This window comes from Balaenoptera acutorostrata, chromosome 12, assembly GCF_949987535.1.
Source record: "Balaenoptera acutorostrata chromosome 12, mBalAcu1.1, whole genome shotgun sequence".
NCBI lineage: Eukaryota > Metazoa > Chordata > Mammalia > Artiodactyla > Balaenopteridae > Balaenoptera > Balaenoptera acutorostrata.
Genome location: NC_080075.1, coordinates 5,026,421 through 5,051,346, shown reverse-complemented (window position 1 = coordinate 5,051,346; position 24,926 = coordinate 5,026,421). Strand labels below are relative to the sequence as shown.

Sequence of the window (24,926 nt, the reverse complement as noted above, 5' to 3'; positions counted from 1 at the left end):
TCCGGATGAACTGTCTTTGGTGTTCCACAGTCATTTTCACCTCAGGAGGGAAGCCATGCATGGGACAGTTATGATTTGTGAAGATGTTCCCAGGACTCCAGAGCAGAAAAAGCCAGTTCCAAGCTAGTACTTGTGTATTACAGGGCTCAATTTCCTTTTCTTTATCTGTATACTTTCCAAGAATGAGAAAAGCATGTGAGACAGACTAATGCAGAGAGTTTAGACAAAACTGCAAGGAGCAAGCTAACATTTGACAGGGAAGAGAGTCATCGGGTACCTTGTAAGCAGCTAATAAGTGCTGTGTAAAGTCATCTGCACAGATTTTCTTCCTTATAACATTCCTCAGAATTCCAAAATTGACAAAACTACCTCTAAGCAAGGTCTAGACCCAGAAGGAAGTAGGGTCCTAGAGGTCAGGGTGATTTTTTTTAAACAAGAAATTTTAAATTAAAATTTAAATCTTATTTTTCCAAACCAGAAATTATTTGGAAATATTTTATCGATTCAGCACTACAGGGTATTTAAATCTTGCTCTAAATCTGTATAATTCTTGAAATGTGTATGCTCATGTTAGGGATGAATTAGTATTTAATACAAGTAGCACATTTGCTCAAGCACAGAATTCTGAAGAAATCCCTGGCTCTGTCCCATGCAAAAACCTCTTGTGATCCACATTTTTGGTTTATAAATTTGAGCTTACAAGGCCAGTATCTTACAGGCAGTTCATTTGCTTCTACAGCCAGAACTTTCTTTGAGCTTGAGTTACTATGTAAGATTTATACCAACGCATGAGAAAATGAGTTCCATTAATGAAAACACTTTCTGCTGTGCAATTATAAGCAGCTATTACAAAGTCTTCAAAAATTCAGTTGAATAATCATGTGTTTAATGAACATGAATATTGAATGAACACATTTCAAAAATTATTTACATTAGCCTTTTGTAGCCCTTCTCTCATAAACCAAAGTATATATTAAAATAAACAAATTCAGAAATAAATAAATTCAAACTGTAAACATTCCACTCTCTACTCCTCCTTCTTATCTTTTGAGCTCACTCCCCCTAATCCCCCAATGGCATCTACCTTTGCTTCCACTGGCACTTGAGTCCAGTGATCCTACCTGATGTAACTGCTCCGGTCCACATTATATTACTTCCCTGTACAAGCACTCAACCACCTTGCACCTTCCTGCACACCTGGTGAAACCACAATGTAGGTTAAACCTGATCTCTGCCCACTGCATGCACAAGAAAATGTAGATACAGAAAACACACCATTGAGCTGACTGGTCCCATTTTATATTCACAGTTATTAACCTCAAGTGTGCTCTATTTCTGTTTGGAATTCATAATTTATATCCTTAGTCATTCTCTCTTCCATTCCCCTTGACAAATATTTCATATTTTCATTTTCTCCTCAAATCTCCAGTGCCTCTTTCCTCATCCTCAGTCTCACTGGAAAATGAAAGAGATGAGACCAGAACTTGATAAAGCTGCTCTCATCGCAAAGGCTCACCGACCTGCCCCTCTGCCTTCCTTTCCCGTTGCTGTGGATAAACTCCCCTTGCTTCTAGCCAAGCCCAATCCCTCCACCAGCACACTAAATACCATCTCTCTCAGCTAACTGGAATAGTGAAGCAATTCCCCTTTTCCTCCTCCAAGTCATTCATTTTTTCCCTTTTCATTGGATCATTCTCATCACTATGCAAATATGCTGTTACTTCTTCAATCTCTACAATTTTTTCTTTCTTTGACCTCATGTTTCCCTCTGGCTACTGTTCTATTTATTTCCTTCCCCATTCAGTAAAACCCCTGAAATAGATGTTGATACTGTCTCTAACTTCTCTCCTCTATTTCTTCCTTGAATCCATTCCCATCAAGATTTTACATCTACTGTTCTACAAAAATTGCTCTTCTCAAGGTCCCCAAACCGCCATGTTTCTGGATCAAAGGCCCTGCCTGCATTCTCATCTTGCTGGACCCATCAGTGGCATTTGGTGCTGTTATTCATTCTTCTGTCCATGAGCCTGCTCTCTTCACTCCAGGACGTAGCACTCACATGGATTTTGTTTTCTTTTCTCAATGTTCACTCTCAATCTTTTTCTACTGGTTCTTCATTGGCTCCCCAACCTGCAGCATTAGCAGACCCTACAGACCAGTGCTTGAACCTCTTTTTTCCTCCTGCTCTCACGCCATAGGTGACCTCAAGGCTCCCTGTGGAAGAGGAACCCAGCTAAGTGCTGAAGACTAGGGCTCTCCTTCTTTAGCATAGATCTTTGCTTGGGAAAAAGATTGCCCAGCCAGAGATAATGTCCAAGTTCTTACATCTAATTGTGACCACTAGCCCATTTCTTGCCCATGGAATATGAACATATTGTTTAACTTTTGAGAACCTATGTGCTAGGCGTTCATTCCTTCAAGAGATACAGAGATGGACCATATGAATCTTGCCCTTGAGAGCTACAGAGCATGGTAGAAAAGATAGAATAGTATGCCCATAAAATTATGCCCATAGAATAATATGCCATTATTATTGGCCATTATGGCCAATATGCCATGAGCCTAGGTCCCTGAATAACCATGTGGGCCCCTCCCCCTTCTCCCCATTCCCACTGTGGATTGGACTTTAAAAGGAATGAAAAATCTCTATTAATTTAACCCAGTAAGGTTTTAGGTTTGAGTTTCACTTCTGTCAATTAGAGGCTGTGTTTTCTCTGTAGTGGAAACTGGTATGTCCTAAATTAATACACCAATCTATTGGCTAATGCCTAAATTAATACACCAATCTCTTGGCTAATGCCTCACAGATTTATTTATTCATTCTGAGTCTCTTCCCTAAACCCCAAACCTGAACCCTCAACCGCCTTTGGCATTTCCACTTGGAGGTCTAATATGCACCTTAAGTTTACTGTCTCCAAAGTTCCTGATAAACATCTCTGTGAACCAGTTCCTCCACAGCCTTCCCTGTCTGTCCTAAAGAAACAGAACTTTCTTCAGGCAACGTCATTCTTCCAATGGCTCAGAGAAAAAAAATGTTTATAGTTTACCTAGGTTTTTCTCTTTCTCTCTCATTCCAAATCTGAACTTTCAGGTTACAATTTAGCTCTACCTTCAAAATATATCCAGGAGTCAAATATTGTCAGAATTCAACCACTTCTTACCACCACTCCAGCCACCACATTGAATCCAACTAGATTCATCTCTTGTTTGGATTATTATAAGAGCCTCCTGACTTACATTCTCAAGGCAAGAACTGGAAGAATCCTGCTAAAATAAAAGTCAGGTCATCTCTCCTGTTTCTGCTCAAACCTCTTAAAGATTTCCCATGTTAGTGTAAAACGCCAATGTCCTTGTCAAGACCTCCAGAGCCTTCCATGATAAAGCCCGTTTCCACTGTGATTCCCACTTCTGAATTTCTACAACCTTTGATATCTATTTCTCTGTGGTTTATGTCACATTTGAGGCACTTTCATGGCTACGTAGGCACAGCCTAGAAAAGTAGAAAGAGACTTCTGTTCTAGTTTCAACTCTGTTACTTAGCAGCTGAATAGCTTTTGATCAACTTTCTTAATTTTTCTGAGTCTTATATTTCTTATATCAAAACTGGGGGAAATAACACTCATCACATAGGATTATTGGTTTCTAGTGAGTAAAAAAAAAAAAATATGAAAGCTCCAAATTCATGTTGATATCATAATTATCATCACCATCACCCATTGTTAGAATCACCAGCTTCATTAATATCACCACCGCCACCATCATCACCACCATCACCATCATCATCACCACCATCACCACCATCACAATCATCACTGCCATTTTCACCACCACTGTCATCATCATGACCATTGTTCTATAGCATAGTGTTTAACTGTGTAGCTTCTGGGTTAAATTACCTGTATTAAAATCTTGACTAACTCTGTGACCTTGGGCACATTACATAACTTTTCTGTCTTTAATTTACACATTTGTGAAATGGGCTGTACTAATAATATCTATACTGTAAGGTGTTATGAATACTTAATGAGATGAATATTTGAAAAAGAGTCCATCTCGTTGTGTGTGCTCAGTAAATGTAGCCATTGCTATCATTCTACCTTTTCTACCATGCTGTGTAGTTCTCAAGGGTAAGATTCATATGGTCCATCTCTGTATCTCCTGCAGGAATGAATACCTAGCACATAGTAGGTTCTCAAAAAGTTAAATAAATACTTGATGTTTGGTTGTTTGAAGAGATAAATGAATGGATGGATGGATTGAAAACACAGGTCAAAGATAGGCATGGAATAATGAAGCACACAGTAAGCTTTAAACTGATGTTGTCTCTTTAAGCTGTTTTCAGGTTTTAAGGCTGATCATAAAACAGTAGGTGCTGAAGGACTGTACAAAGCCCAGAGATTCAGAAGTATATCCATTAGATTTTGCTCCTCCCCATTGGGAAAGTACTAGGAAACCCCAGAAACAGTCTGCTGTGAACAGTCTGGACCACAGTTTACACTGGAGGCAGCTGATGAGATTTTCTCAGAGGGACCTCATTAAATAAAATCTGCACAAGCATGCTTTTTGACAGTGACCTTTGGACAGATAAATGGAAACTCAGAAAGCTTTAAGGAATTACTCATGTTTCAAGGGAGTGGGAAATGGACGGAGATGCTTAGATGAAGATCAGTGTCTTAAAACTCTGCTCCTTTTTTTCCAGGTTTGGGTTTGGTCATATCTCTGTCTGTTTCCACTATGGTAGACATTGTTTAAATTCTAGAACACTAAACAAAATATACATTTGCAAAGATATTCCTCATCTCCAACTCCTGTTTCTAGAAACATCTTTGCCATGATCCTGAAGGGTAGCAGAATATGCTGTCCCCAAATCTGCCACTTTGGTATATTGATTATTTTGAGCTGTAATCACTTGAAGAACAGCCAGTGCAGGGAGAAGCTTTCTCTGAATGTCCCTTCCCTGCCCAAGGACAGATCCTCTAAAAGGAACTCAGCTGTCATAAATCTTCTCCCTGGACGTTTCCTCAACCAGGACAGATTGGTCACAGGAGAGGAGACTAGAAGTTGACATCAGACAAACTGTGCCACCAACTGTCATATCTCCCATCTCTTCTTCTAAGGGCCCATTCATTTTTCCTAAAAATAATTTATTCTCCTCTAAAAGGCTGCATCCTCACTTCCCTTTCCCTACAAAGATGGTGTTTCATCCTGAATCTCACCCTGGAGAGAGATCATTTCTCCCTGGATATCTCTCACGTATACATGAGATACACATGTTAATAAACTTCTGTTTGTTTTTCCCTTGTTAACCTTTAGGGGTCTCAGCTAAACACTCAGAAGGGTAGAGGGAAAATTACGTTTCCTCCCGCATAATCCCCTGAAGCACTCTTACTTATTGGGCTTTCAAAGGTACCAAGAGACTTCTAGTTGCAGGTGTCCAGCAACTCTAGGGACTCTACAAATATCTGTTGAATTGATGAATGAGTGTGCCTCAGGTGGAAGAGTGGGATACTACTCAGACGGTCCTATGGGTTGTCTTTTTGCTTTCTGACTGCATTGCACATCAGAGTTCAGACACAACGTGGCAAATCTTAAAGGACAGGGCGTCTCTCCTCCCACAGGTGACATCAAGGTGCCTGAGGAGGGTGAGGAAAGATGTAGGTGTGTGCCCTCTTCACACAGATGTGTTGCATTCAAATTTTAGATCTGTAAAGTCTTTTATAAGGAAAGAAAGTTTCCTATTCCAAGTCTCTCATTTTGTGGAGGAAAACTGAGGCTCTGAAAAACTTCCTGGTTGAATATCTGAAAACAGAATCTCATCTTAAATAGACTAGGAGATTTTGATATTAAAAGTACCACTCATTTATAACCTTGAAGTTGCAGAAAGTAGCTTGTCAGATAGTAAAACATTTCTCTGCTGAAATGAAACAAATACCTCTGGCTAAAACGAAAGAGAGAAAAGCATTTAATTCCACGAACAGCAATAAAAACCACCAATAAAAACCAATAAAATACCACTGCATGATCCTTGATAGGGCTGCTTTCTAAGAAGAGGGCTCCAGCTTTTTGCTGAGAACTAAGTCTTAAAAAAAAAAAAAAAAAGGAAGCTAGTTCAGACGTTAAGACCTCAAATATAACAAAAAAAAATCAACAGTACTACAAGCGTCAACTTTTTACAGGCAAAGATTTTTGAATTGAAATATTATTATGAAACTAAGGGTTCGTGGTTGTACAATGCAGATTTCAAAGAAGGGGGAGTTAAGGTATGAATATTATAAAAATCTGTAAAGAATAAATAGTGTGAAATATCAGTTCTATCGCTAGGTGCTCTCCTGACTATTATACTAGTACCTGACAATGGAGGCTTTCCCTGTCTCCGGTCTCCTGATCAAGCTCGCACACGGGGCTGGAGGCTCTGGGAGCCGCTGACCCGTGGAGAGGGTGCTGGCGCCACACAGTGGTGGAGGGGGGCCATTGCCACTTAGGAAGCCACTAAAGATTTTAACTTAGTAGAGACAGGATCTTGCCTTCATTCATTCCATGGGTACAGTAGTGGGTGGTGGTGTCACTTTCAGGGGCTGAGTTCCAGTCATGGGGCCCTTTGAAGAAATGGCTCAGCCAAGTCCTTGTCAGCAAGCGGGTGTAATTTAACTCTTTCTTATTTGCTTTAGGGGAGAAATGAAAGAAGTGTTTTTTACACCAAGCTGTTCATCTTCCACGGATAAGAATAAATAAAAGAGCATTTTTCCAAGTGTAAGAAAAGGTTGATAACCTTTAACTACACTAGCCTAGATTCATAAAGTTAAAGTGATACTGGAGTCTGTAGTCACTACAGCTACCATGGGCAGGAAGGTCCCAGAAACGTAGATTTGTCATTCATTTTCCTGGTTCTGAGGCACAATTATTCTTAAAAATATTATGTGACTCAAACTTCTAGAAATTATTGTCTGAATGTGCCCTTGCCCTACCATTATTTCACTCAATGTGTAGAACTGGCCTGAGTCACTTACTGGAAATAAGACTTTATTCTGCTATGGCTTTTGTGGATAATTCCTAAAATAGTCTCCACTATTCTATTTGAAAGCACCTGAGAAACTGACCTGCTGTTTTGGGGCAAATAGTCACAGGGTGGAGGGTGGGATGGAATGAGTGTTACATGGACAGGCCTGGGCTTGAATTCCTTTTGGACCCTTATTTGACTTGTAAACCTGGGTAAGTCTGTTTGCTTGTTTGATGGTTTTCAAACCTTTCTGCATCTATAATTCTTCACTTGTAAAATGGGTACAAGAATGTCTATCTCTTTGGCTTTTATGATTAACAACAACAACAACAACAAGAAAAATACAAGCAAGCCTTGCATAGAGCTTCCCATGTAGAGATACACATTTTTTTTTTTAAAAGCAGTTGCCATTTGCTGCTCCTTCCTTACGAGGAATGTGACACTCACCCTTTAATACAGATTTCCAGAAAATTTCCAATAGAGAAGAGGAGGCAGATTTTTGCAGGGCTCCATGATTTTTTTTTTTTTAAGAGGACAGAACATCCTTACATTCTGTTCTGTTGCACTTTTGAAACAGTTATGCTTTATAAAGTGTTAAGTGAAGTGTTCTGTGCCAGCTCCTAGAATCCTCCCATTTTTATCCTGGACTTGTCTCTGCATTACTTTCAAGGTCCGAAGGTGGCTGTTCCTTATATGGTTCTGTTTAGGTGGAGGATTATTATTATTATTATTATTATTTTTCTTGTACCTTCTGCTGACATTTCATGGATTCCCTGTGTTAGAACTTTGAAAAGAAAATCTGCTTTGAATGTTGAACTGCAGGGTGTTTAATAGCAGGAGCCATGTTTGGACACATTTTAAAAAATGAGAAAACAGAAGGATTTTATTTCCTAAATATCGAAGGGAAAATGGTTTCAGTTAATTGAGGGACAAGTGGTCAGCTTTTAGGGTCCCTTCAGTTCCTGGTGATAAAGATGCTGGGACAGCAGATTGCAGGCAGGTCTAAGACGCCTTGCGCGAACCAGGAGGACGGGCTGCGCTGGCGGATGAGGCTCTTTCGGGTGCAGAAGAAGAACCACGTTTCCTCCCCTCCCCTGCCCTGACCACAGCCCGTCCTGTAATTAGCGGAGCCGGTCAATCTGAGCTCGAGCTCGGCAAATCACGGGCTTTCCACGAAATAATGGTGGTTCTGCTGCTCGCGGACATGGACACCTCGAAGCCTGAAAACAGAGAGGATGTTTTTCTTTTTCGTGACGGGGGCGGGGAGGAGAAAAGTGGAAGCGACAGGGGTCCGATGAGTGACACCCGTACACGGTGGAAAAGAAAAGAAAGGGCTTCGATGGGAGCGTGGGAACCGGAGTTCTGCACGGGGAGCTTCAGCGCCCCGAGAGCGTGCCCTGTGCGCGACCTGATGAAGTCCAGGAAGGGGAACGACAGGAGGCTTTTCTGAACCTTCCCTACGGGGCACGGAGCTTCGCGGGGCGCGGGCTGGGCCGGCGTCTCCTCCCGGCCCCGCGCCCCGGGTCCCCTGCGCGCGCCGCCTGGGTCGCGACGGCCCCTTCTCTGGATGGACTCCCGCCGCGGCCTCCGGGGCGGGGACAGCTCCGGCCACCGCGCGGCCCCTCCGCCCAGAGCTCGCCGGCTCCGAGGCTGGCGGGTCTCGGTGCGCGGCCTGGGCCCCAGGCGAGCGCGGCCGCCGCCCCCGCGGCTCCGGGCCCCGCGTACCTCGCGGGCTCGGCCGGTGCGTCGCGCGCCCGCCCCGGGCCCGTCCTCCCGCCCCGCGGCCCCGGCGCCGCGCCCGCCCCGCCCCGCCCCCGCCCGCGGGCCGCGGCGGGCGGCGGACGGGACATGGGCCGGCGGCTGGCGGCGGAGGGCGGCTGAGGGCGCCGAGGCTCCGCGCCGTGGCCTCGCGTCCCGTGCGCGCCCGCTCGCGGCAGGGACCCGGCCGGTGCGCGGCAGACCTCCGGCCCCGCGGCGGCGGCTCTCGCTGTCCGCTCCGTGCCGGGCCCGGCGGGCGGCGCTGCCCGCTCCAGGGCGATGCGCTGAGCGCGCCGAGGGCCGAGCTCGGGGACGACGGCGGCGGGGGGAGCCGAGCCCATGGAGCCGGCGGGTACCCGGCGGAGCCGGCGGACGCCGCCGCCGCCGCTGCTGCTACCGCTGCTCCTGCAGGTGGCGGGGCCGGCGGGCGCCCTGGCCGAGACCCTGCTGGACGCGCCGCGGGCCATGGGCACCAGCTCCAGCTCGCCCAGCCCCGCGAGCGTGGTGGCCCCGGGCACTACGCCGTTCGAGGAGAGCCGACTGCCGGTGTTCACCCTGGATTACCCCCACGTGCAGATCCCCTTCGAGATCACCCTGTGGATCCTGCTGGCCTCCCTGGCCAAGATCGGTGAGCGAGCTGGACCCGCGGGGTGCGGCGGGGACCAAGGCCGGGAGGGTGCCCGGATCGGCGAGTTGACCTCTGGGTCGTGGCCGCCTCCCCGTGCACCAGGGCAGGGACGACAGAGCAGCTTCATCTGGCCGAAAGGGACCCCGGGAGGGGCAGTTTCATGCTTTGGCTCTTGAGTGGACCTTGGCCTGGAAATAGCCCCGGAGTTTTAACCCGTACAAACTTAGCGATTTGCGGCTTGCTCTGCCTGGAACGCCGAGTGTGAGAGGCTTCTGCTAAAGCTGAGACCTCTTTACTGAGGAAGGAGGGCAGTGGGCTGAAGTTCATGGGTCTCACCTACTGGGAGAGGGGCGCCAGCAGCACCCAGGCTAGAACGGTGGAAGCCCTGGATGCTTGGGAGAGAGACGTGCCTTGGCAGGGACGCAGACCCTGCCGTGCACCTGACTAGTGAGGTGCCTGGAAGGGGACCAGGGACACCTGAGTGCCTGCAGCACGACGGCGACGCCCTGTCTCCTCCCTTTCTCTGGGCTGAGGCTGTCACTCTCCAGGAAGCATTTTCGTGGTGACTGAGGCCAGTGAAGCCAGATGCATGTTTAAAAATAATTAACCCACGTTTCCAAACTACATTTTAGTCCCTTTTGGAAAGCAGGAGCCTCCGAATGGATCTTCTCATCTTCATTTATTTTCACCCCACATAAAATTTGTTAGGATCGTGGAGCTTTACGTTATTTGTACTTTATATTTTAAATACTTTTTAATTTAAAATACGGCAACTACTGTTGTTGTAATGATTCCAAAAAGTTATCAGGTCGACAGAATTTATGCATTATTGCGTCTGTTTTATACATCTGCTCCTTGAGAGGTCCCATGCTCTAAGGTCTCCGTAAAGGATGAAAAGAAACATTGCTGCATCCCCAAGCCTAGAGATTGGTGGGAGAGATGGCATACACCACAGCACTCATAATCCAGGAAAGAGCTAGGTGGGATAAGACATTCAGAAAAGATGATATGCAGTGTAGGGAGAAGGGAAGCACTTCCTCATGCCGAGGATGCGTTTAAACTAGGTTTTCAAGGATGAGCAGAAGATGGTCAATTGGAGATGAAATGGAACAACATTCCAGAGAGGAATAAGCAAAGGCCTAAATTGAGAGGGAAGCGCAAAGCAGGGATGGTTTATAGAAAAGTGCAGGGTGCAGGAAGTAAGCTCAAAACAAACCTTCGATGTCAGATTAAGTTAACTAGATTCTGTTAATGGTGACCAAAGGAGGCATGGGCTATTTAAAGGCTTTGCAACCTGTAATTGCCTGGTTTTGACATGGCTCTATTGGTTGAGTGTTTTAATTTCTCCTGGGAAATGGAATAAGGGGGAAAGGATGTCCCTGTCTTACGCACATTTGCATAAACTCGTTGCCTGTCATAGTAAACGCAGGTGCAATCTCATGGCGGTCCTCACAGCAGCCCTGCCAAGTAGGAAGGGCAGATATTAATACCCACTCGGGGGAGGTGGAAACTGAAACTCAGAGAGTTTGCCCGAGTTGCCCACGGATGCACAAAGCGCGGAGCCAAGCACAGGCTCTGTCTACTCTTTCTCTCTCTGAGCCTCTGTCACTGAAGGGGTGCTTTCATGCCCTGTTTCCATGACTGCTTCTCTGTTGCCATTTCTATTCAATTATAGCGCTTTCTTCTGTTCCTCATTCTTGATTATTTTAATCTGATCAATCACACTAATAACAGCCACTAGTAGTCACTTAAGTTCATCATCTCTAATTTTCACATCCACCCCGGGACAGGTATGATGACCGCGTTTCAGATACGAGGAAACTGAGAGCTGGGGAGGTTACCTTGCTGCCGGATGGTGAGCCAGAATTCCAGCCAGCTCTGCCCGATATCTCATCTTCCTGTCTACCCTGGAGGCTTGTTTGGTGTCAGGGTTAAATGAGAAGAGATACGTATACCCTTCTTAGGACAGTGCTGGGCCTGCAGTGAGCACTGAATATTGTCACCATCAGGAGTGGTGGAAGAGTAGCAGGGCTTACTCCGGCAGTTTTCTGGCACTACGGTTCCTTTTCCCCTGGACGGGGCTGCCTCTTGCATTTTCCTGCTTCTGTTTTAGGCTCTGCCTTTTCCAAGCGTTCTTATTCTGAGCACTGCCTTTTTACACTTGCTTGTTTCTATCACAACCTATTCATCTTATGTGACGTTATCATGTTAATTGTACGGTATTTTATTAGAAGGCATTCTTGCTTGTGTGAGCTCATAGGTGTATTTACCTGCCTGTGGGCAGTTTTCTCATCCAGATGTGTTTCTGTTCCCTGGCACTTGCTGTCCTGCCTGTCTCTTTGCCTGTACCAAAAGTGGAGCTTCTCTGACTACTGTTTCCTCTTTCCTCCCTGCACCTGAGGTGGCACTGAGATGGAAACAGACAGATGTTCGTATCTCCCAGCCAGAACAGTCTGAGTGGAGTGGAGACCGCCGTGGTGGGGTGAAGGCTACGGTTCTCAAGAGAAATAAGTGTAGGCTTCCAGTACCAAGAGCTAGTGCTTGAGGGTCTTTTCTAGGTGCTGCCTTGATATAATCCGGCCCTGTCCTCCTGTTGCTGCTGTGTTCCTAGAGGAGCTGGGAAATGCCCAGGGATCCCCCCTCTACCTCCCCTAGGCCCTAAACTTTCTCTTTGGCTTTGGAGAAGACTGTGCTGGTACCAAGGGCACTTTTACAGCCCATTAAACTGTGGTCTGGCCATTCAAATTCTATTTTAACTCTTGCACTGGAAAAACTATTGCTTTGGCAGGACTCATATGACTTAATTGGCTCACATTTGGGTAGGGTGATGAATTGAGCAGCGCAGGGGGACGTGAGGCTATGGGGTAACAGGAGTGTTAACACATGCAAAATGCCATGGTTTCTATTTGGGGCACTTTTATGCTGTGTACCTAATGTCCCTGAGCTTACCTGCCCCAGAGAACATAGAGAAACGTTGCTAGTGATTAAGCTGAAAGGGGATTACAGATTGCCCACAGTGGAGGCTCCTAATAGCATTTGTGGGAGGTTGAAATCATGCCCGAGGGTGAATTCAGAATCGTTTTCGAGATTGCTGCACAACATAAACTTAGAAATAACTACAGTCAAAAGTGAGAATATGCATTTTTGGCAGAGTATTGAATGATTCAGCTTTTCATTGTTTTACTTGATTATCAGGGATAATCGACTTTCTAATTGTTTGGTCAGAAAGAAAGTTCTGTAGAAAAGAAAGTTTCCTAAAATGATGACGATGGTGATGTTGTGTATGTGTGTGTGAAGTAGGTTAAATAAATAAAAGAACACAGCAAATTCAGTCCACCTTTGAAAAGTTTTTTAAAAAAATTTTGGCAAGAAACATCTCCCAATTTGTTTTTCACTTAGATCCTCATGCATGTGAACTCTTATTGTTCTTTCATTTTGAGTGTTTATATTTTGAATGAACCGTTGATTTTTTAAACAGTTATAAATGCTTACTTTGCTTGGTAAATCCTGTATACAGGGATGGAGTTCTACAGCTCGGAATAATAGGTAGCCAAAGAATGAAGAAGAGAAAAGTTTCCTAGAGTGTTCTAAGATTGTGTCCTCTGATTTCCTTGCCCATGACGTGGGTCAGTGGGATTTGTCCTAAACTGGGTAAACTTGGGCATGCATTCTACCTCTGTTCAGGGTGCTGGGACAAAGCAGTGGGTCCCCTGCTGTTTAAAGTAACAAAGCCCCCTTCTGTGTCCTCAGTGGTTCCCCAGACACCCCCTCATTTATCTTGCAGTCTTGGGAAGCTGACCTGTTTGCCTCTTCCAGGTGTCAGCTCTCACCTGCCATTTTCACTTCCTTTGCCCTTGAACTTGGGCTTAGGATGCAGCATTTTCCACTTCTCTTCATCCTGTTGTCTTGAAAGTAAATAACTTGTATTATTATTTTAAGGGAAAGACAAAGCAGTTTGGTCCATGAAGGTTTCTCCTCTGGGCTCCAGACTATCCTGAATTTAAAATAGAAACCAGACTTTCTTTGGTTAATATCCGCCTGATTACTGAGATCCTGATCTCTGGAAAAACCTATCCTTGCCTTTGATCTGTTTCTTTTTGTCATACTTTGTTTTCCTGAAGCATATTTACTGGCTGGTTGGTCAGTGGATGAAGCTCATGGTCTTTACTTATTATTTGAACCACATCTCGCTTTGAACATACGTCTAAAGCCAGGTCCTCCTGATGGCCTGTGTTTGTTCCTAATAAAGCTCAAAGAAGACTTCTAATTTCTTACTGTCTCAGAACCTCCAACCTTTCCTATTGGGCCAACCATACGTTTCCTGTTTTCTGTCCAAAGGATGACTTCAGTGGGTCTCTTTCTAAAGAGACTGTTTCAGGTGCCTTCTAGAATTATCACTGCACTCTACCACAGACATATTTTTGTACCTTTTAAAATAATAGCAGGTGATTTTCTACCAAAAATATTACTCTTTGTATCAACTTTAAGAATGAGAATAATATTTATCATTAATAAGATGCTTTATTTTTTACAGAATTCTTTCATATAGCTTGAAGCCCTAAAGAGGTATACAAAGAACCTTTTGTGTAAACTTATTTGTTCCTTGTAGGGTTTTAAAAACTCACTGTAAAACCAAGTGAATTGGATGGTTTGTATATGGGTAGATTTTCACCAATGATTTAATTGCTTTAAGGTTTATAGTTCTGTTTGGCTTATCTATGTCCTCTTATTTCCGTTTTGGTATCTGTATTTTTATTTTTCTAGAAAGTCATTTCATTTGTGTTTTTAAATTTATGGGAAGAAATTTACTTTTTATGATTTAAAAAATCTTCCCTTTATTTGTATTTAAGTTCTACTTTATTATTCCTATTATTGTTAATTTCATCTTTCTTTACTTTGATCAAAATTCATAGAAGTTTATCTATGAATTTTTCTGGTTGGCTTCTTTTTCAAAGAATTAGATTCTGGTTGGCTTCTAATTTATCAATTTCTGCACTTTATTATTTAGTTACTCCTACTTTATTTGGGTGTATTTTGTTTTTTTTTTTAAATTGTTGAATTGAAAGCTTAGCTCATTAATTATTGAATTTACTTGTTTTCCAATATGTTGACTCCCACCTTACAAGGGTAATTAATCCCTGAAAAAACACTTACAGTTGAAAACATATTTAACATTGCTTTAAATATTTTCAATGATAAATATTTTTATGAACTCGTAAGCTCCACAGTTGGCATAGCTAAATGACATTAGTCTTATTAAAATGGACAAAGGTGTTTCAGTAGTTTACTTTAGTTGTTATAACTTCTAATAAGTCATTTTCCCTTAATAAATTTATTCAAAATATGACTATTTACTTGTTCTCATTAAATTCAAAGCAATGAAAAACTGACACTGGACTATGTTACAAACAAAACATATTCATGATACTCTAAGTTATGTAAATTTATCTTTATTGCAAATTATAATAATAACAGTAAACAACATGGCAAAGACTAAAGATTTCAGGGAGATGATGCAACCATCTGTATTCTGAGGAGACCTTAACACAACATATTAGTGATAAAACTGAAAAGATGACTACGTGATGTATCAGCCACCAATTTAAAATCTATAAAATCCAATTTGGTCTTTATGAAGTCAAATAAATGCCTTATGAGATGAAATAGGAATATTAAATGAAACTCTTCTTAAATATGAATTCTCATGACCCAAATGGGTATAACATAGAGGAATGGCAATATATGTATTTAAGGCTAGAAGTATATCCTTCTGATCCTATTTTAGTTGCATTGGATAGATTTGATATACAGAGTTTTCGCTGTTCAGTTTTCAGTATTTTTAAATTTCCTTGAGATTTTTTTTATTGTAGCCCGATAATTATTTCGAATTGTAGTAGTTAGTTAATAAACACATAGAGATGTGTGGTTATTTTTTATTTTATTCATATTTTAGTCCATTTTGGTTATATAGACCTGATTGATTTTTGATATTGATTGAGATGTCCTCTCTGACTTAATAGGTGGTCATTTAAAAATACATTTCAAGGCTTGCTTGAAAAAGATTGTGTATTCTCTGTTTATCATGTGCAGGGTTTTATACAGGCACGTGTGCACATATACAGACACACATATATACATACCCACAGAAGACTAGGTGAAATTTCAAATTATGGTGTTCAAATCTTTAATAGCATTACTAATTTTTTGAGCTACTTTATCTTTTAGGTTCTGGGGTACATTAAAATCAACCTCTAAGATTGTGATGTCAGTTGCTGTTTGTAATTTTGTCATTTTTTGCTTTATATAGCAATAGTTTGATGCTATGTTATTAGGTACATACTAGTTCAATATTGTTATATCTTCTGAGTGAATTCTTCCTTTACTTTTTAAGTTACGTATTAACTTCTCTATTTTAAATAATTTTCTTGTGGCTCAGAGTCTATTTTTTATTATATTCCTACTGCTATTCAAAATAAACTTCATTTTGCATATGTATTTTTTTCTGTATCTATGTTTTTCACATCTGTATTTTCCAGACATATCTTTTCCCTTACCATAACTATCAAATCAGCTGGATAATTTTCCTTTAGCTGTATCTCATTAAACCACTTGTAGCTGATTTTGTATCTTTAATTTAAATTGTCAAATATCTGTAGTTTAAGGAGACATATAATTACTGTATTGTGCATAATGATATATTTGGACTTTGCTCTCTGTTTACTCTGCTTTTACTTTGTGTCTTCAGTTTTCTTTTCTTGCCATATTTTGGCTTAGTCAAATTTTTCCTTCATATTTTTATACATTTTCATACATTCTGTTTCTATTCCTTTTGTGGTTACACTTCAGTTTTAATATGATTACGTGCTTTAGCAGGAGCCAGGCCAGACTGCCTTGGCTCACATCCCAGGTACGTTTTCCTACATATTTTGTAGTTGTATGATTTTTGGCGCATAACTTAAATTCTGAGCTCAGTTGCCCTGTTGGTAAAATGGGGATAATAAAAGTACCAATGTCCTAGGCTGTTGTGAAAATTAAATTCGTTAATATATGTAAAAGATTAAAATTACTTTCTGGAACATAGTAAACATAGTATTTGCTATTTTTACTATTGTTTTATCCTCTTCATGAATAATACTTAAACTTAAAAAAAATTTTACCTGCTATCTGCCAATTTCAGAATTCTGATTTTTTGTCTTGTAATTTACACCTGGTTTGTATTTAATTTCCTCCAAGTTAGTTTTTAATTTTTATAAGCAATGTTTACATAGATTTGTAAACATGCTTGCCGATTTTTCTTCATTGTTACTTCTTCTCTCTACCCTTTTCTTCCAGATTGTTTTCTTTTTACTGGAATGTGTTATTTAGTGGATACTTTGGGAGGGGAGGCTTTGAATGATAAATTCTCTTGGTCTTTGTATGAAAATGTCTTTATTTTGAGTATTCTCTTGAATATTATATAACAGAGTATAGGTGCTGGAATTATTATCACTTATCATTTGGAAGGTATTATTTTGTTACTTTCTGTTCTCTTTGGTTGCTAAGGAGAATTATGTTGTTACTCTCATTGCCCTTTGGAGTTAACCTGACTTTTCTCTCTGCTTGTAGTGAAGATTTTTCACTTGGTTATTTCTGATATTCTGCTGGTTCCTCAATGTGTCTAAGTATAGATTTATTTTATTTTTCCTGTTTGGAAATTGTTGCGCTTCCATGTTTCTTAACTCTGGTTTTCTGTTTTTCATCTGTTTTCCTTTCTTTTCTATTTTTTGGTGATTTTTATCAGATCTTTTTTTCCAGCCTACCACATTACTCTCAGTGTGTTTCTAATCTGTAGTTAACCTACTCCTTAGATTTTTCCTTTTAATTATATATTCATTTGTGCTCTTTTGGTTCTTTTTCAAGTTCATCTGCATTTTGTTCGTACTATTCTATTACTTAATGATAGTTTTTACTCCTTCTTTAATTGTTTTATTTATTTAAACTATTCTTTTTTTTTTTTTTTAAACTATTCATTTTATAGGTTTTTTTCAGATTGTTCTTTTTAGCTGTTGGGTTGCTAATTCTTATGTTTATCACATTTACTGACTTTCCCCTTTTGGATATTTACTTCCTTATATAGATTATAGCTTTTATTGTGAATTTAGCTTAAGTAGGGGATATTTACTTGGTAGTGGTCTGTTTTCCTCATGTTGCGAAAGGTTCTTACAAAGTGGTTTTGAGTGTTCTTGCTGGGACCCAGGGTTTCAGTGATTGGTTTTTAGTGTTAGCTTGATTTTAGCCTGGTTCTCAGTTTGGCTTTCCTATATGACTCAAGAATTTGGTTTTCCTAAATGACTCAAGGTAAATAGATCTTATATATGTCTTATAAGGTGGTGTAGACCTTGAATTTTATACTTCACAGCTGAATTTTCCCTCTGCCCAAGGCCATAAAAAGTTGACATGTTTCCTTCCATTTTTCCTGGCTATAGGCAACTTTTACTATTTATTTTTTTATTTAGGACGAAGTAGCTCTTGGAACTCAGGAATTTATGCGTGAGTCCTTCCCTTACTGGTGTGAAGTCACATTTCTTGTCCTCATGTAGGTATTCAAATGCCAGGTCCTAGCACACAGGGCAGGTATTTTGTCTGGAATCCCCCTGGTTCACTGTGGCTTGAAATCCTACTGACATCTCTTGTTTTGATTTCTCTCCTTATTCCTGGCTTCCTACACATTTTCCTTTATTTTGAGTGTGGCTAGATATCAATATTATATGTTTGTAGTGAGAGGAGGCTCTGTGTCCACATTGTTGGATTGCTCAGTGACATTTTACATGGTGCTTTTTAAAAAAGCGCTTTCTATGTAATATTTAAAGTCCATGGATATGTCCTGCTTATGGACTATCATAATGGGTTCTCTTTAATGTAAGGTGAAAATAGTATGCACTTTCCTAGTTTTTCAATATGAAGGATTTGATTATTCTGCCTTTGTTTTATCTGCTATATTTCCATACTTGGATAGAAGAGCAATAGCTCAGCAGTTGAAGAAGTGTTGGACCTACATTTTGGAAAAGATATCTCCAGATTAGAAGTAGGAAGACCCTGTTCAGTTCCACTTCTGCCATCAACTTTGCCTTGTGATCCTGGCAAGTCTTCCCTACTTGGTTCTTGCATTTAATTAGTAGAAGTAGGGTTCTGTATCTGTGTCATCTGTTTAATATTTCTGTTTAATATTTCCATGGGGATAATATGAGATACTCTGTAGGGAAGGAAAACATTTACAGCTAAGATTTTACTTCTATAGCAAAAGAAACTTAGGCCAAGAGAAACGTGTTCGTTACATTAAATTGTTGTGTGAACATGGGCGTCTTGTCATGCTAAATGAGACACGCACCGTTATAGTTTACTCTCGCAGTTACATCTCTTCAGTGTAATGAATCATAATTGATGCACTTCCTGCAACAATCCTGCACATTGTTCATCATTGTCCAAGGGCTTTCTTCATCTTGACTTGTATAGTTTATTCCTGTTTGAAGATGTGTGTATTCCTCTCCCTCTTCAGTAGTTCCAGGGGAGGGCACAGGAAGCTCTCTGAAGGCCTTCTTTGTGGTTGTGACAAAATCATATGTTTTAATTTCTTTTAATTTAATTTTTTAACTGGAGTCGAGTTGATTTCCAATGTTGTGTTAGTTTCAGATGTACAGCAAAGTGACTCAGTTATTCACATATATATGTGTGTGTGTGTGTATATATATATATATATATATATATATATATATTCTTCTTCAGATTCTTTTCCCTTATAGCTTGTTATAAAATATTGAGTATAATTCTCTGTGCTATACAGTTGGTATAGCCACTATGGAGAACACTGTGGAGTTCCTTAAAAAACTAAATATAGAGCTACCATATGATCCTGCAATCCCACTCCTGGGCATACATCCGGGGAAAACTGTAATTCAGAAATATACACGTACCCCAGTGTTCATTGCAGCACTATTTACGATAGCCAAGACATGGAAGCAACCTAAATGTCCATCAACAGAGGGATGGATAAAGAAGATGTGATATATATATACTCCTCCTCCCCTCCCCCTCTTCCTTCATATATACACATATATATGTGTGTATACATATATATATACGCATATATATGTGTATACATGTGTGTGTGTATACACACACACACACACACACACACACACACAATGGAATATTACTCAGCCATGAAAAAGAATGAAGTAATGCCATTTGGAGAAACATGGATGGACCTAGAGATGATCATACTAAGTGAAGTAAACCGGACAAAGGCAAATACCATATGATATCGCTTATATGTGGAATCTAAAAAAAAATGATACAAATGAACTTATATACGAAACATAAGTAGACCCACAGACACGGAAAACAAACTTACGGTTACCAAAGGGGAAATTGGGGGAGGGATAAATTAGGAGTTTGGGGTTCACAGATACACACTACTATATATGAAACAGATAACCAGCAAGGACAAAGTCGTATTTTAAAGGTGAATTTCATGTCATTCCTTAGTGTTGGCATACAAAGGCTCACGTGTCGAAAGACAGAAAAATCAAACTCACCATTACGTTTAGCAGTCTCGACTGACAATGAAACAGAGTACACATGCCCACCCTGCATTGGAGGAGCTCCTCTCAGGCAGCCTAAAGGTTTTGTTAACCACTGGACGCCCCTTATGGCGGCACAGGGCCGTGAAACACCCCGTTGCCGTATTTCTGTGACTCTGCCACTGCCGTTTGTGCTGCTCCCGATTCCTGAGCTTGTTTCCTGTGACCCACGGGCTGGGAAACCTGAGCGGTGCAATGCGCCCCAGCACAGCCTCCTACTGCGGCATGGAGGGTAGAGATGGGTGAGGCTGGGTAATCCCTCCATGGTGGCTTCTTTCATAGAATAACAATAGCTAACAAGGATGGAGCCTTTATTCCATGCCAGGTATTTGGGTCAGGTGCGTTACACCCATTATCTTATTTAATCCTCACAGCAACTCCGGGAGGCGGGCACCATTAGGACCCCCAGTTTTAAAAATCAGATGAGGAAACAGGTTCAGAGAGCCTAGGTGTCACAGCTGTTAAGTGGAAGGGGTGGGTCCGCGGCAGGTGTACTTGGTCACTCCGCTGTGCCTCTGCCTGTCACCCTGCCTTCCATGGAGACGAATATGAAGTTCTAGACCTCCGTCCGTGGTCTCCGGAGCGCCTTGACGTGCCTTGTCTCGCTCGCCCTTAACCTGGACCCAGGGGCCTGCGCTTGAGTTTCCTGCTGGAGCCTTGTTACGTCGTTTGGACCGTCTCAGATTTTCACTGTAAAGTCGGACAAAAATAACACCCTGCCTGCTTCGTAGGGTCATTGTGTGGACCAACTGAAATAGTATGTGAAAGCAAGTTGTGACTGCAAAGTTAAGGTGAGTGTGATCTCACGGTGACTCTGCACTGCGTAGGACAGAAAACGCTACGAGAAGGCAAAGTAACCTCATTCCTAAGTAATATCAGAGCTAGAACGTGCATCTAAAATTCTTGAATCTTGGTCTAGCCTTCTCTACCTCCCCAACTTAGGGAATGTAGAATTCTAATGCTTTTGAAATATATTTTTAACATATTAAGGATTCATAGGTTAGAGGTTCAACCCATTATAACTTGAGCTACCATGTAAATTTTAATAGGACAAAGTTCTATTTCAACAGATTTACAGGAGAAAAGATGTTAAATCTGTTTCACTGTTGCACACGCATACACACGTACTGAATTGCGCACACACACGTGCACATAGACACATATGCACACTTTAGGACGTAAGCTCCATGAAGGAAGGGAATTTATCTATTTGACTCACTGTCTAGAACAGTGCCTGGCACGTAGTAGGTACTCAATAAATAATCATTGTATAAATAAATAACTAAATAATGTTTAAAGATACTTTTTGTTTCATCTCACTTAAATCAGGTGGTAGCGAAGGTTACCATCCATCCTGGTTTGTCCATGGTGTTCATGGTTTACATTTCTTGTCCTAGCACATATCTTAATACTGTGCCCTTTCTCTCTGAAATATACTAGCTTGTATGGTAATTCACTCGGTCACTTATCATGCACCTCTGTTTATTGCACATGCTTGGAATGGTGACTTAGGCTCTGTTGCCCAAAAATCTGAGCTCACCCACTTACTAGCTGTGGATCCGGGGGTGAGTTAATAAACCTCTATAACCTCAGTTACTTCATCTGTAGAATAATGACGGTCGCTTCCTGATAGGGTTGTTGGGAGGATACAGTTAATCCACTTAGAAAACTTGCTGCCTTACAGGCCTTGGAGATTTGGTTAGCCCTTGGATGAGAACAGATGTCCTGCTTCCTTCTCCAAAGCCTCAGAGCATTATGCCCCCCAAAGTCTCTCCTGTCCAGTGGTTCTGTAGCAAGTCATCAGATTGTCTAGATGCTCCTGTCTCCTGCTGTTGGTGTTATGCAAAGGTTTCTCTCTGAATCATGCATATTTCGGTTTCTGATGTTGCATACATTTAAAAATCATCATTCTGCTTTTGTAAGCTAATTTGCAATGGAAAAGAAAATGCGCTTCATTTTATCCCAGGTTCCTGTCTTGAAACTGAAGACTCAGAGTCAGGTGAGCCTTTCTCTGCAGGGGGCAGCCTGTCTTCCAGACCCTCATCCTGACACCCCCGAGCTGCTGAGTCCACTCAGTGTCATTGGGGTCCCCAGACATGTCCACTCACACACAGGCAGGGGAAATGCGCTTTTCAGTAGATTTCCAAGTCCCTTTGTGTACAAACGGGGCTCCTTTAGGAATCTGGATGGGAAAGAGTTTTAAAACAAATGCTACCCAAAGTCATTATTGCTATTTTAAAACTGTCCACCGACCCTCCCTATCACCAGTATCCTAAAGCAGAATTACATGTTGGGTGACTGTACATTTTCTCTAACAAAACACTAGAATGGTGAGGAGGAGGGATGATGAGAAATCGCAGCCCCCCCTTTCCTATCTGATTGAAGTCTCCCTTCTGCAGGGTTGGGAATGATACACTGTTGGTGTCAGCTGGTCTCCTTAGGAGAATGGACATCATTCTTTGTGCCTTCTCTGGTGAACTGTCTGGAAGGCCAGGAAGATGCCGCCTCTAGCTTGAGCTCACGTTTTTAAGGGAATTAGAAAAGATATATGCCAGCCTGCAACAGCTCCAGCCCCAGTCTCTCTGTGCCCGGTAGTCCCGGCTGAGTTTGTGCAGAGCTTTTATCACTATCTGACATGTGGTTGTTTGTTTATCAGCTGCTATGTACTCACTGCCCCTCCCTCCTCCTGTACTGGTTTCCGGAATTGATACGTTGTATCTTTCGTGTTTGTCTATCTCTGTGGAGCTTGGGACGCTGGGTGGTAAAACTTACCATGTCTACATTCTCAATACTGTTTTATATTTTCATTTGTTTCACATCTAGCATCAATGTTGCTTCTCACAGGAGTCTTTATTTTATTTTGCCTCATCCTTAACCTGGCTTTTAAGTGCTAATGGTTTTGCCAAAGGGATTGGTTGATTTGATAGCTAATGTATGTATTTAACGACTTTCCTCTCTGCAGTGATTTTCTTTTGTTTGTATGTTTTTTTGTTTTCATTTGGTCTTGCTGTTTTCAATTTTGTGTTTTGAAGTCACATGACATCAGGGGGGTTGTTACTTACTGATCCTAAATCTTTGGACAAATGTGCATCATTGGCAGGAGTCCGGTCCTCCGTTTTTCCACTAAGTGCGTTAGTAGGTTTGACTGATATCTTGATGAAGCATACTAAGTATGATGAAGGTGGAGCCGTAAGAATCTACATAATGATCCTTAAGATTCATACATCCTGATGTTCCTTGAAACCCTGGTGGTCTTTGCAGTGAAAGGCAAATGGTACGACACGTGGGTGTATGAAGACCACTGAGCTGGTAATCAGAAGCCAGGGAGGAAGCAAAGTGGACAAAAATGTTATGATTCTAGGACGTTTGGAAAAGAGTGTAAATTTGCCAAATAGGGCACTTTCTTAGTTTAGCCCGAGGCCCCAGTGTGCCCATAGGTCCCCACCATGTAAATCACTGCTGACTAGAGTTGAGTGCAAGCAACCACTTGATTGAAAAATGGAATCAGGTAGCAATTACCGGCAATTGTGGGTTCCTTTCCTATACTTCGATCTGCTTATTTTAAGCAAGTGGTCAATTTGTTTGGAAGGCAGGCTCTTCAAGGACTGAAAACCAAACAGAAAATAAAACTCTGGCACAAGGTGGTTGGATGGATAGGGTAGGCTCCCTGGATAGCCTTGTGCAGCTTCACGATGACAGTGAGCAAACAGCAAAACCCTAACTGCCATAGCTCATTTACCAACGCATGGGCTGAAAGACAAATCCCAGGAGTTAACATCTAACCCGGGGCAATAAAAGAAAAATTGCTTTCAACTGTTGCCCCGCACGGAGAATTTTGAATCTAGGTTACCGTTTTATCACCACTCCTCAGCTCAGAGCTTCCTCCCTCCCTGCCCGCCCCCGGCTGCCAGCAGGCTCTGCAAAGGGTCTGTTCTGAAATAGTCACCAGAACTTGACTACTCCCTGGGTTCTGTAATTCCCCCTGAACAATGCCTATACACTGCAAAGCTTTTACCCTCCAACGATCTCTTCCAAACCTAATCCTTTCTTGGTCAAACCCCTTCTGTCACTAAAATGGAAAATGAAGAAAAAAAAAAAAAAAAGAAAAAAAATGGGGGTCTAGAGCCACAGGGAGATGAAACCCAGTAAAATTAAGGATGCTGAGTACCAAATGAGGGCTGCAGGATTCGCTTCATAGTCGTACAATCTAAACCTGCAGTCCGGACGGATGCAGAACAAGTTCTGCGACCGTTCTGAGCTGCAATTCACATGAAACACAAGCTGGAGACTTTTCTAAATAAGAATACTCAGCGTGGCCAGGGCTGGCGCTCAGCATTTTTCCAGCAAGGATCTTGTTTCCCACCTGGCTGTGTGAGAAACTCCCCCAGATCACTTTATTCCTCCGGATGAGATACGTGTCAGGAGGCACGTATTTCACGCCCAGGCGTCATATACGCAGAAATACTTTGACCACTGTCCAGTGTTATTGTTATTTCCTGAGGCAGAGTTGCTGCCTTGGTGAGCTTTGGGGGTGATCTTTGCCGGGCTGTTTGTCTGTCTGGATGGTGCGGGATGTGTACCCCACCTCGGCTGCACTGTGCTCGCGGAACATTTTGCAAAATTGATATGATACAAACCTCACGTCGTTCCTCTGTTGGCTGCCCTAGAATCTGAGTGTGCTGATAGCAAGAACTGAACATCCTTGGAACCCATCCCCCTGTCCCTTTGCTCCTGTGGCTTCAGGAAGGAGAGTATGACCCATTACCAGAGTAATCCAAGATGGTCTGTTTGGCAGGAAGTAGCCAAGGCAGTAAAGTACGTAACTGGTTTTGGTTTTTTGAAAGCCAGCTAGTGGTAAACAACTGAATAGAAAATTCAAAACCATGAATAACTCTAAGGAAGACGTGAGAAATATGATTACAGA

The 24,926-nt window shown here is 41.9% G+C and overlaps 1 protein-coding gene across 1 annotated transcript in view; it reads left to right on the top strand.

The window, feature by feature from the left end:
- The first annotated feature begins 9,046 nt into the window (after positions 1-9,046).
- The window catches only part of SLC9A2 (solute carrier family 9 member A2), an 87,590-nt gene continuing 71,710 nt past the window's right edge, over positions 9,047-24,926 (top strand). Inside the window, exon 1 of the mRNA XM_007172119.3 lies at positions 9,047-9,383. Coding sequence (XP_007172181.3) covers positions 9,095-9,383 — 289 coding nt within the window. The 5' untranslated portion in view covers positions 9,047-9,094. The remainder of the gene's footprint in view (positions 9,384-24,926) is intronic.